This window comes from Rhinichthys klamathensis, unplaced genomic scaffold, assembly GCF_029890125.1.
Source record: "Rhinichthys klamathensis goyatoka isolate OS25496 unplaced genomic scaffold, OSU_Roscu_1.1 h1tg000040l_1, whole genome shotgun sequence".
NCBI classification, from domain to species: domain Eukaryota; kingdom Metazoa; phylum Chordata; class Actinopteri; order Cypriniformes; family Leuciscidae; genus Rhinichthys; species Rhinichthys klamathensis.
The window spans coordinates 11,799,772-11,818,749 of NW_026606587.1; the positions used below are offsets into that span (position 1 = coordinate 11,799,772).

Here is an 18,978-nt window from a genome sequence, read left to right on the forward strand (position 1 = left end):
CTCATTTTTTTGTACATTTGGAGTGCTGTCAGTACAAAAACGAACGAACTTATCACTGGTAAGTTATATAACTAACGATCGCGCGCGCGAACTCTACAATCGCCTACTGTGGACTTCGAACGAAAACAGGAAGTAAATACAGGTATGTGAGCTGGCTGAATTAACATCATTTTTATTAATATCTTTCACATCTATTGCAGTCAGATTGACCGTGGTCACTCTTAATAACACCACTCACATGGCTGTGCACTTGTAATGACAAATCAAGGATGTTAAGAGGCTAAAAGCAGGTTTAGAACTTGCCCCATTGAAGACAACAGGGTGCGAATTTTAAAAAGAGGATAGCACGGTCGTGTAGGAAACCCCGATTTTTGTCGTTTTTGTCTGTACTGACAGCACTCCAAATGTACAAAAAAATCAGCTCAATTTTAAAATTGACCGGAGTTCTCCTTTAAGCAAGTAGCAGCTAACGTTAGTGGTGAGTAGAATTTTCATTTTTGGTTGAACTTTCCCTTTAATCCTTATCCGGTAATTAAACGGATTACAACTATTAAGGAATAGTTTTAGGGACGTAGTTTTTTGACGTCCGAAAGGTTTTATCATCAAAATCAATGAAACACTCCAGCTTTTTGCATACAGCTGTTCATGAACATCAGAGGAGAGATTCTGTCTGAGCCGTTTTCCCTCTCTTTCTCTTTCTCAGGTGAAGGACTTATATTTGCACCCTGAAATGTTTAGCGTGTCGAACGGCCTCCTGACGCCGACCCTGAAGAGCAAGCGTGTGGATCTACGACGACTCTTCAGTGAGCAGATGGCACAGATGTACAGTAAATCCTCCATATAGACCACACATCAGCGTCTCAGCGTCAGTTATCAAGCCATTTCCTCTAAAACAGTTCAACTAACCTGCTAAATAAGGGTGATGCTACTGACAGGAAACCGTTCTCAATAATTTATGATAAAGACTGAAGTCTTCACATTTTTCTCATTTAGTGATCTAGAGTGAGTTTTAGGTCATTTTAGACAGCTTGTGAACTGAGACACGCTCTTCATCTTAACACATAGATCAGGAACATTGGGATGCATATTACAAGATTCGGGAACAGATGAACTTATTGGAAAGAATAGCTTTTCAGACAGTTTTATAGATATTTTCCAGCTTTGTAATTATGAGCACCTCTAAAGAACAATCTGTATGAATTTTGATGCTTCGCTTCATTTGTTGTGTTGCTGTAAATGAGTATTTTCAACTGTAAATGTTTGACTAATTGCAGCTGATAGAACTGTACTGTATTTTACTTTCTTTTATTGACAGAAGAATAAAGACAATGAATTATTACAAATTTCTGTGGAATAACGATCACAGCTCTTACTGACATAGCGTCTATAGAAACTGGGTGATTGAGAATGATGTTCGAACCCCTGAGTTCTGATTGGTTCATAGGGACGTCACTCAAGTACTTTGGTGAAAGGCATTCGGATGTCAATCTGTTGTTTACAAATCCCAAATTTACCCATCACTGTGTCCAAACCCAGGTCCCAGATGTGTAGTGACATCCCTTTGGATGAAAAAGACTTGAATAGTAAGATAAAGGTGTCCATTCAAAATTAAAATGAGGTTTAAAGTCTTCACCTTGACCTGGCAAAGCTATATAAACACATCAGACAAACAGTGGACGTCCAAAAGCAGTTTACTGTAAGGATGTATGACAACTAAACAACAGCAAACACATTATGTTTAAAGAACACTTCAATTTGAGAAATGAAAAGAAGAAATATGCACATTTCGAGAATAAGGCTATGGTCCAGAATTTTAGAGAAAAAGGTTTTGGTTATTTCAAAAGCAAAGCAGGACTGTAATAACACGCTGTAAGTTTTAATTTATATGTTAGATGTTTTATCCAAAATGGACATTTTAACCCTGGGATTGGAACCCATGACAATGGTGAGCAACATCACCTCTGTGAAGGCACATTTAATAATCCACTTATCTGTAGATCATTTTCAAAAGTGTTCAAATATTAACGTCAAAACGAACCAATAATTTTCTTAACAAAATACTTCATTATATATTGATTGTCAGTATGTGATTAAAATGTGTGAGTTAAATAATTGGCAACTTTTCCAAACAGTAGTACATTATGAATTATGGCTGTAAGACTAAAGAGAGCAAAAAATAACATGAACAAAACTTTCCTTCATTAGCAAATACAATTCGCACAAACACAGGTCAGACACAAACAGAAAAGCTGTTTCAGATGTGTCAGTAGAGGGAGGCAGAGGATCATTTAAATGCATGTGAAAAGCATCAAGTTCCTACATGATTTCTGTTAAATGACAATCGCACTGTAACATATCAGTCATCAACAGTTTAATATAAATGTTGATTCTCTGCACGATTCCAGTGTTGCACTATATTGTAAAGACGCTTTAAAAAATGCATAAGTAGTGTGTGAACTCTAAAAACAATTCGCATAGAAAACTAAGCTTTAGCCATTAGAATTTAAATATTAATTTGGCCTCTGGTGGATGGAAAATCTGAATGATAAACATGCAAATGATCTGTTAGTACTTCTATGATCAATCATTGGTCAGTTGTAGAGACTAAAGACAAAAAAAAAAAAACATTTAGGAAGTTTGCTGATGGCTTCATCTGTCAACAAAATATTCAGAATAAGACTTCATTATCAATGAAAAGTAACAAACAGAAAAAGAAATAAATAAATGTTGACATTAAAATCACACAGTTTTCAGTCTCAGTCATCGGCCACGATGGACAGCGCTCGCAACTCATTGAGTTTGGCCTCGTTCTCTTGTTTTCTCTGGTCATCTGTCAACCCGCCCTGGTCAATCTGATCCGTCAATTCAGTGAAGATCTTGTGCATCTCCGTAAAATAGACCACCTGGGAGAAAACAAAGAGAAAGAGAGGTCAAGTACAATACACACATTCCCAGTATAACAGGTTTTTTTCACCTGGCATTTTCTGATGTGAGTGTTCAGAAATCACAGTAACAAATGTTAATTTGGAACAAAGTGATTCTCTATGAACCTGTTTCTTTTCAACACAATTAATGATGTGCAGAAGCGTTTTAAATGGTCATTTTTATGTATTTTATTATTCTCATGCAGTCACAGGGAAGTAGTTTTGTCACACAAGCCCGTCATCTCATGAATCGGCCAATTTAATAGTCTTATCTGCCAGTCTTTGTAACGATTCTTCAACAACAGTACACAAAATGTGTGATCAATGCCACCTAGAATCTGACCGGATTCATGATGCCACGCCCCCTAAAAGTCCAAGCCACGCCCCTAAGGATTGACACCCCCTTTGGGTCGGAAAATCAGACTCAATAAAACCCCCACGTTTTCCACGGATAATTACGACGTAGTGATGCTAAGCCCTGTCCAAACTACAATCCAAAATCACTGCATATCTGAGGCCACTTCATTTGTGTTTGTAGCTTTGTGCGAATCTAAATAAAGAACTTGGCTTTTTCAAACAAGGGATGTTCTTCACTCCCGCTCATACAAGACAACCAAAAATCACCTAGAGATTACGCTCATGGGTCTGTGGGTAGCAGGTGACCCTGATCTTCTGTGATCGGTGTGTGAGCGAGCGAGTGTCGGCTGAAAGCTTTCTTGACACGTCCCGCCCCTGCTCTTCCCCCGGCCCGTGAGTCAGGGGTCCCGCGAGAGACGCTTTGATGATTAATAGCCTTTAATCACATTACAAGACTCCAGGAGGAGTGGGCCGCCATTGAAAGCGCTGGGAAATACAGCTGCTCGGCTCTCAAACCTACACACAGCACATTTATTCAAGCTGCTTACTGTATGAGCGTTTGCAAAACCAATCCACGTCTACAATAGCCTAAAAACCCAGTGAGAAAACATTCTCAAGACAATGCGAGTGGCGTTTGCCAGCGCAAAACTCGCCATCATGATGCTAGGGTGTTGCTACAGTGTGTGATCTTCAGACCTGTGGTTGCCAGGGTGATCTGAATGCTTGATGGGTGTCTTACTGGCCCACTTCAAAGTCTTAGATTTTTGGGGGGAAATGTCAAAAAAAAAAAATCTTTTTAGATCATACAATGAAAGTCAATGGGGTCCAAAAGAGCATAACATTGGACCCAATTGACTTTCATTGTTTTGTCATTTTTGTTTTGTTCTTTTTCTGTACAAATTACAAAAGAAAACAAATACACAAAGATGTCTTTTTTAAAATAACTTCTTTTGAGTTTCACAGTAGAAAGTCAAATATACACATTTTGGAAAAAAAAATTCCCTTTAAGAGTTCGTTCCAATTATTGACCCTAAATCTGATGAGCAACAATAATAGCGATACGTCATTCAGCAATACCACTGTGAGGCCATAAAAGCGGGACACGGTCTTGTTAGCTAGTGATACGCGGCAGAATTTCGATTGAACTCCACTGTTCACACAGGAGCCATTGAGTTCAGACACCCACGGATTGCAAAGACACTTTTGAGGGCTTTTGCAGGACAGATGTATAAATGCGGCACCAAACACTGTGATGAAGCACATCTCTTTTGAATAGATTGTGTAAACTGACTTCAGACTCTAATCAAAGACTGGCCGTCAGTGGCGCTCTGTGATCTATGAGAGGCCAGTTCCTGCCCAGTGCTGAATGGAAGCGGATACTGGTCTGTCCTGTTTATGGTGGTCTCACCACATGAAGAGCGGAGAGGGGATCTGTTTGCCGTGCAGCACGTGGGGCTGGAAGCAAAACTAGTTCAGAGGAAAATCCGCCTTGGACCTGTCAGAGATCAATCAAAATGGCCAATGAATGATGCCGCCACACACAAGCTAAAGCGCAGGTACGGCAGCGTATTTATGTCTCGGCTTCAGACAGCACTCCCACAGACCGTTCATGAGCTGTACGATACATGCTGCAAACAACAGCTTTCCCAAAACGACAAGCTCCAATCTGATTGGCTGTGGTTACGCAGCTTTTAGGAGTCAGTTTGTGAGAACTACGTTTCGAAGGATTTGAGTTTGCGCAGTTTTTGCCTTCGTAAGACGCAGTTAGTAGCAAGAAAACCTGACATCCCCAATAACTCGGCTGCTTTGATTCAGAGATATATCCATTAAACGATCGTTACTTATTACTTGCAGATGGAAGGATATTCTGACCGCAAAGTCAACACACATTTCCAATCATCCCTTTGCTGCTGTATGTTTAACTATTTGTGGAGACAGCTGTGCCATGATTTGAACAAGACACCACACCAATCCATTATTGTGGTTTCGTCGATTTAAGATTTACCGCCCTTGAAAAAAAACACATAAAAAAATATCTAAGTGTGGTTGGTCGTTGAACATATCATCCAGACGGGCCCTTCCTGTTGAAGCGGGTGATTCTTGACCAGAACAAGCTTCAAAGGGGATTAGTATTTATACTTCTGTCACACAGATTAATATATTCTAAACACACATCTAATTAACTAATTAAACATATACACACACAGTGTAACACAATGTAAGCCACCGATGTCCCAAAGTGAGTCCGGCTAAACATTTAGCATCATGCCATCTCAGAATACTCACTAACCGTGGACCAATCAGCTCGAGGTTACCTACAGTATTGAGTGATAAGAAGATGAGAAGGAAATCTGCTTTGGAATAGAAGTCCATTTGGAATAATTACTGCCTTTGTACAATTATCCATCCATCTCCACACCACTTGTCCTAGGTTGGAGGGATGCCTATACCTTGGGTCATTGATGGCCAGTCCATTGCATGGCTGAAGGCAAAAAGTCCACTCAGGGTTTCTGCAGGGTTTAGTCAGTCAAATTTAAGACCTTTTAAGACCTTTTTATGACCAATATTATTTAAATTTATGACCTACTCGAATTACGAAAAATAACTTCCTTTCAAAAGTATTTTTTTATTGACTTTCATTAAAAGTAATAAGTTTAATTATTTAAAGGTTCCATTTTCTTAAGAGTAACAAACTGAAGGCTCCCTTTTCCTAAGTATCAATAACACAGGAACAACACAACACTTATCACGATAATATCAGTCAATATCGATAATTATGACGATAAATGTTAATTCTTTATTTCTTTGAACTTTGAAGGCAGATTTTTGTTCCTAACTGAAAGTTTTTAGAAACCAGAGCGTTAATTGTGGTTTTAAACTACTCTTTATTGTCAAAACATATCATGACAAACACTTGCCAAACAGGTGAACATTTCACAAATCTGAGGTAGAACATTCAAACATTTGTATTTTTTCCTTAACAAAAATAATATCCTTATTTCAAAATTAATTTCTTAGTTTCTGCATGTGCTAATGGGGGATATTGTTTCAAGTCTTGAAACAGGTTTGTGTTGCCTGACTTTGATGGCACGTATCTTTATGAAATGTATGAAAAACAGTAGGCTATAGCCTAAATACATAAATACTGTAATTATATTCCATTAGTCCTTTAATACATTGTCTACATTAATAATATAATACAATTCAATATGTATCCCACATTTCATGGTGCAGTTAATATTACTAGGCTAACGTTACAGTAAAACCATGGTAAAGGATGTAAATGTGTAGATGGAAAAGCTTTCTGACTGTATAGTTGCGCACAGTGTTTCTCCTGTTCGTCAGCGCTGTTTCATCTGCCTTTAAACTGGTTTAAATCACTGAGACATTTGTGTTCTTCGCTGAATTCAAGTGCTTCTCACTGGATCTCGTGATCGAGACTGATCAAAGTTAACCATAGACAGTAAAAGAACGCGTCTGCTCTAGTGAGCTTGATCGCGCTACGCTGCCGTTTGGACTTTGAGCCGAGCGGATAAACGCTCCGTGAGGCGTGCGCGGTTCAAATGAGTTTCGTTCCGCTTTTGGCGCATAAACATGATCTAACATTTGTCGAACTCTTGATATCGTTTTATAGAGAAAACATTATATCGCGATAATGAATGAATGAGCATATCAATTTAAGACGTGGCTAAATGTAATTTATGACCTTGTATGGAAAAACCGGACGTTTTTATGGCCTAAAATTCTTATTATTAAATTTAAGACGTTTTATGACTTTTTATGACCCAGCGGAAACCCTGCCACTAGGTAGCGCACATGTGCTGGATGGATACATTTGCACACACGGTCAATAAAGTATACTCCGAAGCACTTGATTGTGCAACAGATGGAGTGGATCACGGAAAATAACGTAGACACACACAATTTAGTGTCTAAAATTCACCTGACCTCCATCAATTTGGATTTTGTGGGAAACCAGAGTTTCTGGGACTCAACTAGGACTGAGTCGGGACTTGAACCTGCAACGTTCTTGCTGTGAGGAAACACTGCTACTACCCACCGTGCCCCTTTGTTACCCATGCAGTTAGTATCACAGAAATTACAGGTCACAAATATCACATGCTTTAGCTGTATGGTAGTTATCATTCTATTACAGCAATGAAAATTCGTCCATCTTTGGCCAATGGATTGGGTCTCAAGCTTCTTCGGCATCTCGCTGGCTACATGCATTATGTTCTAAAGATGTCAAGTTCAACTTTTAAAAGCTTTCTTGAGATCCTTGCATCTTCTCTCATTCCAGTGTCTAGCTCCTGGAGAGGCACCTTCCTCCAGACTTCAGTTCCAACTCTGCTCGGACACACACGTACCTGTTCCCGAATACCTTGATTAGCTTCTTCAGGTGTGTTGGATTGGGGTTGAGCTAAACTCCACAGGATGGTGGCTCTCCCGGAGCTGGGTTGGCTATTGCTTAATGAAGACACAGTATATGTACTGTTAAATAGCTGGGGAAGATAAGATTTGTGAATAACCTTTTTTTCCTGCATCTAAAGAGTTCCCGCTTGTACAGGTGGTCAAGACTCAGAAGTCTTTTAGAAAATTTGCCAGTGTGTGTAAATTTGGCTCATCCCGTGGCCATCTAGGATGTACGTGCGTGCATGTATCTCTCTTCAGGACAAATTTCAATGAATCCTCTTCCCCCGATATATGTGTGTGTGTGTGAATGACTCAGCAGGATGAGGGACTCTCAGCATGACTGAATGTTTGATGAGTCAAACTGTGTCCACTCCAGGACTCCTGGAAACACAAACACACACCGTCTAATCTGACGTCCATCAGATATGAAGGGAAGCAGCGTCTCTCACTGCACCTATAGTAATGCAGTCAGCAGTCTCAGAAGTCCACCTACACCCTGTGTCTGACAGAGACACCCTCCTCTTCCTCGTCACTGAGAGCTGCTGTCGGTGACGGTGTCTCGGAGTATGTGGGTGTTGGAGGTATGGCACTCTGGGTTACAGAAAGCACTTGATGAATGAGACTCGGTCATCTGTTAGGCCTCTCTGTTGCCCATCTGTTAGCAAACAGCTTAGGGAAAGACTGCATTTCAGGCTACATTATACTACATTCATGTGTTCATTTATTTATAACCTTTATTTTTTTCCAAAGCACCCACGTCTGGTTTCAATAGAGCAAATGACAAAAGCGTAACACCACAAAGTGTGGCTGCACAAAAAACAATCACAAAAGACTGCTGTCTCCGTAAAGTTGGGAATGGTTTTAGCTAAAGGAAGTCTGATGTTGTTTACAAGCTGATGCAATGGTTGTTTACTAGTCTATACAAGTAGACCAGAAGACAAAATCAGCTTCTAGAGGACTAGTCATAAACATGTTAAACCTGTTATCAAATGGATAGTGGCACTTCTGGATGCCGATTGGTCAATACAACGCTCTCAAGTGATAATGTACAGTCAAGCCAGTCATCAGAGTAAAAATAACTGACTGGGTGATCAATGACTTTTTTAGAAACGACGAAAGGTACAACATTATCATCGAGACAGAATCGATTGTTTCCTGTTTAGTTAATCGAACTCAGGTTGTTCAGATAACACACAATCAGACAACTTATTACTAGACACACATTAAGAATCATCTCCTATATTAAGGAAATGTATAACCAAAATAATACAATGGTGCAAAATACCAGTAAATTGACCAGTGCAAAGTCCGCAAACCGTTGCGTGAGTAATTTAAATACTCTCCGCCTATAAATTCTGCATCTGAAAGGGAAACTCCGACAAATGCTTATGCAAAAGTTGCTGTGTCCATGCCTCATTTTTCACTGCGTGTCTTCAGTAAATCCTGACAGTAGTTTTTTAACGGCAAAAGAGGGTTTGTGCTGGTGCAAGCTGTTAGTAAATCTGGCCATATATGGGTAAATCTCACAAAACCAGTCAAGAACATTTTACAAATGTGATCTCGTACTCATTACTGCAATATAGCAACACAAATCTTTTAATTACAGTCAAATTTAAATAATGATAATAATAATATTTTTCTCATTACAGTACAGAGACGTGAGGGCATAATTTTGATGAAAATGTTACTGTGCAATTTATCTGTTTGATATACCAGACCTAAATAGTGCATGTTGGAGTAGGCAGCTAGGAGAGGCTGTTTCTCAAGACTATCAAGACGGCATTTTGGGGGATCATAGGGCACTGGATCAGGTCCTGACACATCTCCACTGCCCGCTCAGCCCTGAGCCGTGAAGATTAGGGCTTTTAAATATGTGATTAACCCACCAAGAAAAGGCCTGCTTGGACTATTCAGCGTTAACAGCAGGTCTCAGTTAAGTTATTGTTGTAAAACACTGAGTGAAAATAGGTTATATCCACCGCACTTGAGGATTCTTTTAACTCAGCAGGCAGATGACAGCAGAGATGATCCTTTAGGTGAAAACTTTCCGTTTGTTTGTGTTTCTTAATGCTACTACTGATATCATTATTTATATCCTCTAATACACACACACAGATGTCCCAAAAACCATTTGGACACTTGTATGAATGTCATTGCATAAGATTTCCTTATATATTATTATTATTATAGGAGTATGATTTAATTGTGTACAACTGGAAAAACAGATAATTTTATCTTTGGTACATGCGCTTTAAATATAATAGTTCATTCATTATTCATCATCCACTATGCCAGCAATAGAGGGACTGTTCAACAAAAAACAAACACACAAAATAACAAATTAGGAATGATATGAAGATCCTGAAATTCAGAGAGGGGGTGAATGCGCACATCCTGAAGTCATGACTGTGTGTGTGTGTGTGTGTTTGACTTGGCTTTACCTCTTTTACTATCATTAGATTCTAGTGTTTAGCTCTTTCACACACTTCCCTTAAAATAACACACACAGTCTGAGCTGTGGCCATAAGGAGGCAGGATTGTGGGGGTTAATCACATTAGAGAGAAGGGGAAGTGTGTAGAGTGAGAGAGTGTGAGTGCAGCATAAAGGAGTGTTTCTGCTGTGTGTGTGTGTGTGTGTGTGTGTGTGTGTGTGTGTGTGTGTGTGTGTGTGTGTGTGTGTGTATATGTGTAACTCAGGGTTAATCACATTAGATCTGGGTGGAGGGAGCGTCAGCTTTAAAATTTACTACTATGTGTGTGTGTGTGTGTGTGTGTGTGAGGGTGTTTCTTTAACTTGATTTTGATTGATTTAGATTTTTGGCTTTTGATTTTTATTAAAGGCAGCAGTTTTATTTAGTTTTAAAAAACAGTTGTATTCAACTTTTTATTAAATGAATATCATAAAACTGTTTACCATGACTTGATAATTAAATGTTTTACTACTCTTCATGTCTTTTATGTATAAATTTGGTTTAACCTTTGTCCCAGGTTCAGACTTTTAATTTTGTCAGACTGAAAAAGGTCATCAAAATATGTAATTATTCGCATTTAGAATATAGAAAAAGCTAGCTATAAAAATAGCCTTAGCAGGACAAAGGGTCTTATTTGTACACATTCATACAGGGGTTAAACCAAACTTTGTTTCACCCAATGACAGGTAAACTAAGAACATTTACTAGCCTTAACTATTTTATTATAGCCATGATACAGCATTTTGCATTATTTCCTAAAAAAAATACATATGTAAAAATGCTAAATTTGCACAGGTCATTTTATGATATATATTGTCACATAATAAGCAGTGAGACTGTTATTGTATTCCTCCTACTTTAGTCTTAATCTTCTACTATCACACTTACATTGCATGCATTATTTGATCAATTACCAGTCTGCTGACCTGCTTTAGTAGCATGTTAACTTTCAATTTTAAGTCCAATTATAATGGCTAAACACATAATAACTTAGTTTTATGTGATTATTTTCCATCCTTGCTGGTTGATTTTGCAACTGTGCCTGCGAGTCTTCGGAAATTCATTTATTGACCATATATTTTTGCATTTAAAGGTGCTCTAAGCGATGTCATGTGTTTTTTAGGCCAAAACATTTTTTGTCACATACAGCAAACATCTCCTCACTAACCACTGGCTGCCTGTCCCCTGAACACACTGTAAAGAAACGCGATCTCTGTAGACAGCCCATGCTTCACAAACAGCACCAAAAACAAACTGCAGCGACCTGCTCCCCAAAACATAACAAACTGTTCCAGCCAATGACCGACAAGAAGGGTTTGGGGGTGTGGTTTGGGGGGTTAGTGTGCGGATGAGGAGGAGGGAGGGTCTAGCTAGCCTCCGTTTTGTTTGACAATAGTTCGAACGTCAACAAGAAGTGACGTCACCCAGGATCGCTTAGAGAACCTTTAAGAAGGGAAACGATGAGAGCAGAAGGAAGAGCGGAGGGAAGTGCGGATGGATGGATGGATGGATAAAGTCTGGGAGGACTGGGGAATGAGTTTTAGAGTTGTGAATATTAGAGCATGTACAAAGAAAATCATGCTTTCTATGGTGTGATAACTGATTGGATGTATTTTAGTTTGAGCTGCTTCTTTGTTTGTGACTGAGCTGGGAACATTCAAGGCTCACCTGAGCTCGTATCAGAGCCTCAAAGCTGGGCTGAAAGTAGTCGATGCGGCTGTTGTAGAACTTGGGCATCTCGTCCAATAGCTGCTTGTTCTTGGCTTCAAAGTCTTCCCTGACAGGCTTCAGTTCTTCCCTGGCCTAAAAGCAGAACACACACACACGTAATGCAGCAATGAATAAAACCAGGACTTGCCAATTATTCAAGCATGTGTCATTAGAACAATAAATACACACACACACACACACACGTTCAAGGGTGTGGAGGTGGGTAGGAGTGATATTCATGATGCGATCACCAATCAGCACAGTGGAAGGGAGGGGAAAGCGGCCTATAAGTGCTGATCTTTGCTAGGACGTGACCTTCTTTCTATATATGATACATGACGTGTGTAAATGTATGCACTTTATCAGTGCGTCTATCCTCTACGGCCCTGCTGAAGTCCTTCAGTGTGTGTGTGGGCGATGGGATGTACATGTATGTTGAAGTTTTCCAGGCACCCATCTGTATCTGTTTGTGCACATACAGTCCTTCACATGTCAACATGCACATGCACAATGACCCAGAAGTGTGCAACAAAAAGAACAAACAATTATTGCTTGCCTGTGTTCACTGGATCGTGTTACCGTGTGCGAATGTGCGTGTGTGTGTGTGTGCGAAACCCAATTATCCCGCAGCGTGTGTTGAGCGCAGCCTCTTGAAAAAGTGCAGCTGAGTTGAGAGGCTGTTTCTCTTGCGTGGGTGAGTTCGCTCGCATGTATACATGTGCTCTGAATACTTTCTGCACCATCCAGCACAGCTTCCTTCACTTGTTGCTGCGTGCTAAAAAAAAAAAAAAAAATCCCGCCAGAAGCGTACGAGAGTGAACAGATTATAATAAATCCGATGACTCTCAAGGTCCGGCACACTCGAGCACAAGCATACACTACAGGAATATCTATAAAGACCAGATCAAAACTCATTATGATTTTTGTAATTCTGATGACCTTTGTGTCTTTTTGAGTCCCTGCTGAATCGGCATGAAATCAAAATTCACCCCATTCACGGTCACGTTTTAGTTTAGGGTCCAATTCTCACGATTAGCTATGACTTTTGCCTCAGTAAACTCCTAATTACTGCTTATTAATAGTTAGTAAGGTAGTTGTTAAGTTTAGGTATTGGGTGATTAAGGTATGTAGAATATGATCATGCAGAATAAGGCATTAATATGTGCTTTATATGTACTAATAAACATCCAATATCCTAGTAATTTGCATGCTAATAAAGAACTAGTTAATAGTGCGAATTGGACCATAAACTAAATTGTTACCACATTCACTTTCTTAAAAAACATTTCTGGTCTTATTGGGAACGATATCTTGTTTCACTCAGAAATATATGCCATGCCACAGAAGTAAAGTGAGTTTAAAGGTCTAATATCACCAGTCTCGCTCTAAAAAAAAAAAAAAAAGATTAAGTGCTCTCTGATCATTTATGTACTTAAATACTAAATACAATCGATTACTCAAACTATATATTACAGTATATAACCTTAAAATGACAATAATAATGGTATACTACAACAAAAATACAGTGTTAGCTCAATGTGTACTATGTATTAAAAATAATGGTATTTTCTCAACAATTATTTGCCATATGTCTACATCTTTGTGGTGGACATGGCTTTAAAATCTATAGCTTCTTGTACCCAGGGACCACCGCTCCAAAAATAATACATTTATTACACTGTGAATTTTAAGTGTGTCATAAGCAAGCAGAGTTTCATTTTAAAATCTTGTCCCAATAACCATTCGTGCTGTAAATTCACACTCGGAGCAAACAAGCCTTAAGATGTGCAATTTATCCATATACAAGCCGTCAGAATAACCCTTGTGAAAATAAGCAAGTGTCTCGGGCCTATTAAGGTAGAATATAATGTGAAATTAACTGCATGGTCATATATGAAACACTCATTACAGTGGAAAGAAGGACGCCCCAGTTTTGAGCTAAAAGATCCAATCATCAGTTACACTTTATTTCAATGGTCAACATTGGTCATTCTGCTAACTATAATTCACTTTAATGAGAGTTAGCTGAAGTTGATATGTAGTTGAAAAGTTACTTATAGTCAGTAGAACAAAACAAACAGAGCATCAAAACAAAGTGTTAGCAGATATTAAGCAGACAGTCTAATAATACTCTAATGACTGACTGTTGACATGTGATGTCTATCTTTTACATAAAGCTTATTTACTCCTGAACGTGCATAAGCATTAGCTGGATAAATCTGAAAAACACAAATGATTTGCAGGTCAAATTTGATTTAATGTGTCTTTGTTACAGTATAATTAATTAAACAAATAAGCACTGATTTTAATGAACAACATGTACATGCTCTCAGGTTAGTGTTTGGTTTAGTATTAGTTGCTTGTAATTGGGCTTGTCAATGACACTGATTTAATTTGATTCAATATCGATTCATTTTGGATTTATCAGGTACAGTGAATGTCAATTTATCTCAAGGAAAACAATATCTCTTAACTAATGCTGTAAAATATTTAGGGAGGCCTGTCTGTTGGTTCATCATTACTATATTAAAGGTCAAAATGAACTTTTTTTGGGATGCAAATATTTAAATTGCACATAAAGCAGTTTTTATAGTAACTTTTTAATGACATAATTAGGTTTCTACTGTAATTAGTTGTTTGAAATTGTGGCTTTCAGGACGAATTTATATAAATATTGAATAAGAGGTAAAAGATAATGTAATATATTTAAATATTTAGCAAAATGCTCCTCTCTAAAGTTCATTTTTCTAGCTAACTATCGAGTGTATGTTCATCGAATGGCTTTCGTGAAGTAAATGTGATATGTAAAAGCTGTTCTTGCACGTCTTTCTGCGGTTGAAACCCTAACTGAGCGATTACATGAGACGGGATACATTTCGGTATGTTGTACTGTATCTTTCAACATACCTTCTGATGTTCATTCGTATTTATTTCATGCTGTAACTAGTAGTAAAGCAAAAGAGATTATTGGTTCATGTGAAGCGCTTGAACAGCGATCTGTCACATCACATTAAAGAGTGACAAAATGGGGTTAAAGAATTGATATCAGTTCATCAAAATAAGAATCGATTAAAATCTAGATTTTCAACTCAGCCCTAGTTGTAATTACGCACAATTTACTGAAATTACTATAGTGAATACATATAACGTGCAACCGAACACTTTATTATAAAATAAAGTGTTACTGATTTGAGCTAAAGAAACAAAATGATGGTACTATTGCGATCAGATTTGACTCCTGATTTGATCTTGACAATCAGTTTTGGAGAGTTTTATCTTTCCCCATTCAAACGGACAGGAGCACACATAGAAAACAGCAACCTGGGGCGTTACCAAGATGACCGCTGAGTGAACTCACATTAAAGGATTTTTGGTATTATTAGGAGATCAGTCACTCATTGAAGAACGAACGCCTGAAATTGCAACGCTGTCAGAAAGGAAGTTGGGTTGTACCTGATGGAGTTTGACCATGATGGGCCCCGTCTTCTCTTTTTCTTCATACTTCTCCACTTTAGACTGGAGTCTCTTATAATCTTGAAGAGCCTGTTCCCTGCGTTTTACTGCCATGTTCAGACTGGGAAACACACTGCTGTACCTGAGCACACACACACACACACACACACACACACACACAGACACAGAAGAGAAAATCTTCACATAACAGACAAACAATACTAGACAAATCATTAAGATGAATTACAAAAGTCAACAAAAAGCTACAAACAGAATAAATTGGTGTAAATCGCACATAAAACCATTTGTAGATTGTCACATTCAATTCAGTTAGAAAAGATTTACACTGATATTTGCAATGTTTGCATTACTCCATATGTCTTGTTTCAATGACGAGAACAATTATAGCTGTCAACCTCTAGAGAAATGTCCCCAAAAGATAGTTCAACCATCAACTTCGCATTTCACTTCATAATTTTAAAAGTGTAAATTTAGTTTTTCTGAACAACCATTACGACAACCTCTCTGCTTCCCCCACTGGAGGAGCCATGGCATTTTTATTACAACAGGCTGACGTATCGAAAAAACAACAACATATAGTTTGAGGCATGGTTTGCGTTTATTAACTTGGTTGGTCTCCACATGGCAGCCACTATGAGGGAGCGACCAGCCTTATATAATACAAATAATAATTTTCAAGGCCAGGGTTTGTTAAAGTGGGGGTCAGTGACCCATTGCCAGGGGGTCCACAAACTAATTTTACAGCAAAACATAGACATTTAAAAGTAGACACTTCAAGGTTTCTATATTGTTCATGTCTGTGCGACAAGTAGGCAGTAATCTCTGCTGAGTTTGGCTTCATTTTTGGCAAACTTTTTTAGTTTTCTTTATTTTACAAAAGTACGACGTTTTGCTGTTATTTTGAAGGTACACAAATATAAATAGACCCTTTACCATTTTGAATGATGCCTTACTCTTATCTGATATGAGCGATCACGCCAGCGCCTCGCACAGCTGTAGCCAATTATTAAAAAGTACATTTACAATGGGGACCGTTTTTACACCAATAAATCAAGCATATTATGTTCATTACTCTCACCCACATTAACTTGTAACGTTCGGCCTAATTGGCAGAGTTACGAAGTAAATTAGGGGTCAGATTAAACTGTGTGAGAATTTTCTTAAGTGTTTTAAAAGATGAGACAACAACAGTGCTAACGGGAATAAATAAAGTGTATTTACAAATTTCACAAAGAACTTAAAACAACACCACAAAACTAGAAAACTTAGGTTGTAAAAAGCATAGTCCATAGGTCCCGTACGGTCTCTGTCAAGACGACCAAAGCTGAATTGAGGAGTTACTTTTAAGGACTTACCATTCCAGCAAACCTCATCACTTTTCATTGGATTATCATCACTACAGTTGGATTGTATATACACCGGTGGACACTTACACATTGGGACTTACAGCACGCAAGGACTCTTATGGACTGTTTTATGGTATGGAACTCTATGCTTTTAACAGCCTAAAGCCCCGTTCACACCGCCAGCGACACGCAGCGACAAAGCGACATGATCCCATTCATTTCAATGGAGCGCTGGCGACATCCGGCGACACGAGCGACAGTGACGTTTGGCGATTGAATGTGGGCGTGTCAAGCGACAAGAGACAAGCGACAAAAGTTGAGAAATTTCAACTTTATGCAAATGAGAAGCGATTTTCGCGAGCGACAACCAATAGGAAAGAAGACTTTCAGTGGAGCTCATGTCACCGTCTCGAGTGCAGGCAAGACAGAAGAGGTTGTGGGAGATTTCACTGTTTTATATGATTTGACTGTAACCACATACATGGATATAATAAAATGACGAATGGAAAAGAAACTGTTGACAGTCTCAGTGAGTTTAATTCATATAAATTTATAGTTCGAGTGTTGTAATATTATGATGCAAGTTTAGCACTGCTGCAGATCATTTTACAGTTTCCCTGCATTATGTTGACTATTAGGGACAAGAAAATTGATTATTTGTCAAATTCGAATGACGTTTTAGTAATTTATGACAGAATGAGTGAGTTTAATTTGTTGATTGGTCGATCGTTAATCTAGTAAATTATTTAATCCACTGAACACTGCTGTGGTAATATAAAAACACTCTCCCAACAGAATACGGTTTCTTTTGAGCCTAATTCCTAGTCAAATTAAAATGATATAGTTGTATATGTCACTTCTGATGGCAGTTTGTATAGATATATGGCCAGACGTGCAGTCAACCAATAACATTAGAGCGACAGCACTACGAACGCCCACAAGCGACTTCACAGTAATTTACAGAGACTAGCGACATGTAGCGACAAAATCGCTGGCGGTGTGAACGGGGCTTAAGGTTTCTATGTTGTATTGTGTTGTTTTAAGTTCCTGGTAGAAACTGTAAATACACTTCATTTATTCACTTTATTTCTGTTGCCGTCTTATCTTTTAAACACTTCTAAAAACTCACACAGTTTAATCTGATCCCAATTTGAGCTCATGTCACTCACCGATTAGGCCGATTGTTACAAACTTTGGGTTTAATCACTATTATAATTATGAGGGTGACCTTGGAAAATGTTCTACCCTATAAGGGGTCTGTGACTCCAAAGAGTTTGAAAACCCCTGTTCTAGGCCACTGATTTGAGTCTTCATCCTATGAGTTCACATCATCCTAAAATATTTGTCAAAAACATTGATGCATTCCTTGACGTGTTAAACTTACGTTAAACGGAAGACTACATGCTTCATAGTGTACATGGAGAAAAAATAAATCAATAGGGTGTGTTGAACACCGCAAACAGAACATTTGTCTTTAAGAACACAGTGTTTTTGTTCAGACAATGGTTTAATAATGTGATGAGGTTGTGGATGTAGCATTAGCCCATTTTAACAGGATCACTTAACTACAGCCACACAAAAATCACAAAGGATCTCACTTGGATTCTTGTATTCTTTATTCCAAATAAAAATATAATCTCTGGGTGAGAAGCCTGGTCTCTGGAAACTAAAAATAGGAAAACTCTAAACTGTAACTTAGCAACAGAGTCGGCCGCTTTGGTTTGAGGCCTGACTGCGTTTCGACTTTGCATCGCCTGGGAGCACCGAGGAACAGTACAAACGCATGACCCACACCGTTTTGTTCTTTATAACTACTGAAAAAGCTACGAGCTTCGCAGGAGGAGGACAGTTTTAAGGTCAAGGAGCTATAAATGTATGTTCTTATGTGCATTATTTGGGGGATTTAGGTGAAGAAACTCTGTAAGGTGAATCTGTAGGTCTTCTGGAGGAAAGATGCTACTGGCAAGAAGTGGGAGAAGATGCGATGAGTGAAGTGGCTTCTGATTAAACTCAAATGGCAAACATTGCAAATTGAATTGGTTACGGAGGATGTTCATTAATGACTGAAGGCCTGTTCACACCAAGGACAATACAGATATAGTTCTAAAAATCATAACGATAACGGTAAGAGAAACTACATAGTTGGAATCACTTTCAGCCAATCAGAATCCATCCTGCTTTAAAGAGCTCGAGCATTTAAAGCGGCGGACGAAAAAATGCAGCGTTCGCTTAGAATAAACAGAACGATATTGTGGTGCGGACGCTAATATATAGTTATTGTTA

The 18,978-nt window shown here is 38.5% G+C and overlaps 2 protein-coding genes across 2 annotated transcripts in view; one reads left to right on the top strand and one right to left on the bottom strand.

The window, feature by feature from the left end:
- Positions 1–976, top strand: part of acsl2 (acyl-CoA synthetase long chain family member 2) — a 44,639-nt gene extending 43,663 nt beyond the window's left edge. The window contains exon 21 of the mRNA XM_056246863.1: positions 704–976. Coding sequence (XP_056102838.1) covers positions 704–844 — 141 coding nt within the window. The 3' untranslated portion in view covers positions 845–976. The remainder of the gene's footprint in view (positions 1–703) is intronic.
- A 1,780-nt stretch (positions 977–2,756) lies between these two features.
- bin3 (bridging integrator 3) overlaps positions 2,757–18,978 on the bottom strand; it is a 65,058-nt gene continuing 48,836 nt past the window's right edge. The window contains exons 7-9 of the mRNA XM_056246867.1: positions 15,329–15,470; positions 11,834–11,968; positions 2,757–2,903 (exon numbers count right to left, since the gene is read on the bottom strand). Of these exons, the coding sequence (XP_056102842.1) occupies positions 2,757–2,903; positions 11,834–11,968; positions 15,329–15,470 (424 nt within the window). The remainder of the gene's footprint in view (positions 2,904–11,833; positions 11,969–15,328; positions 15,471–18,978) is intronic.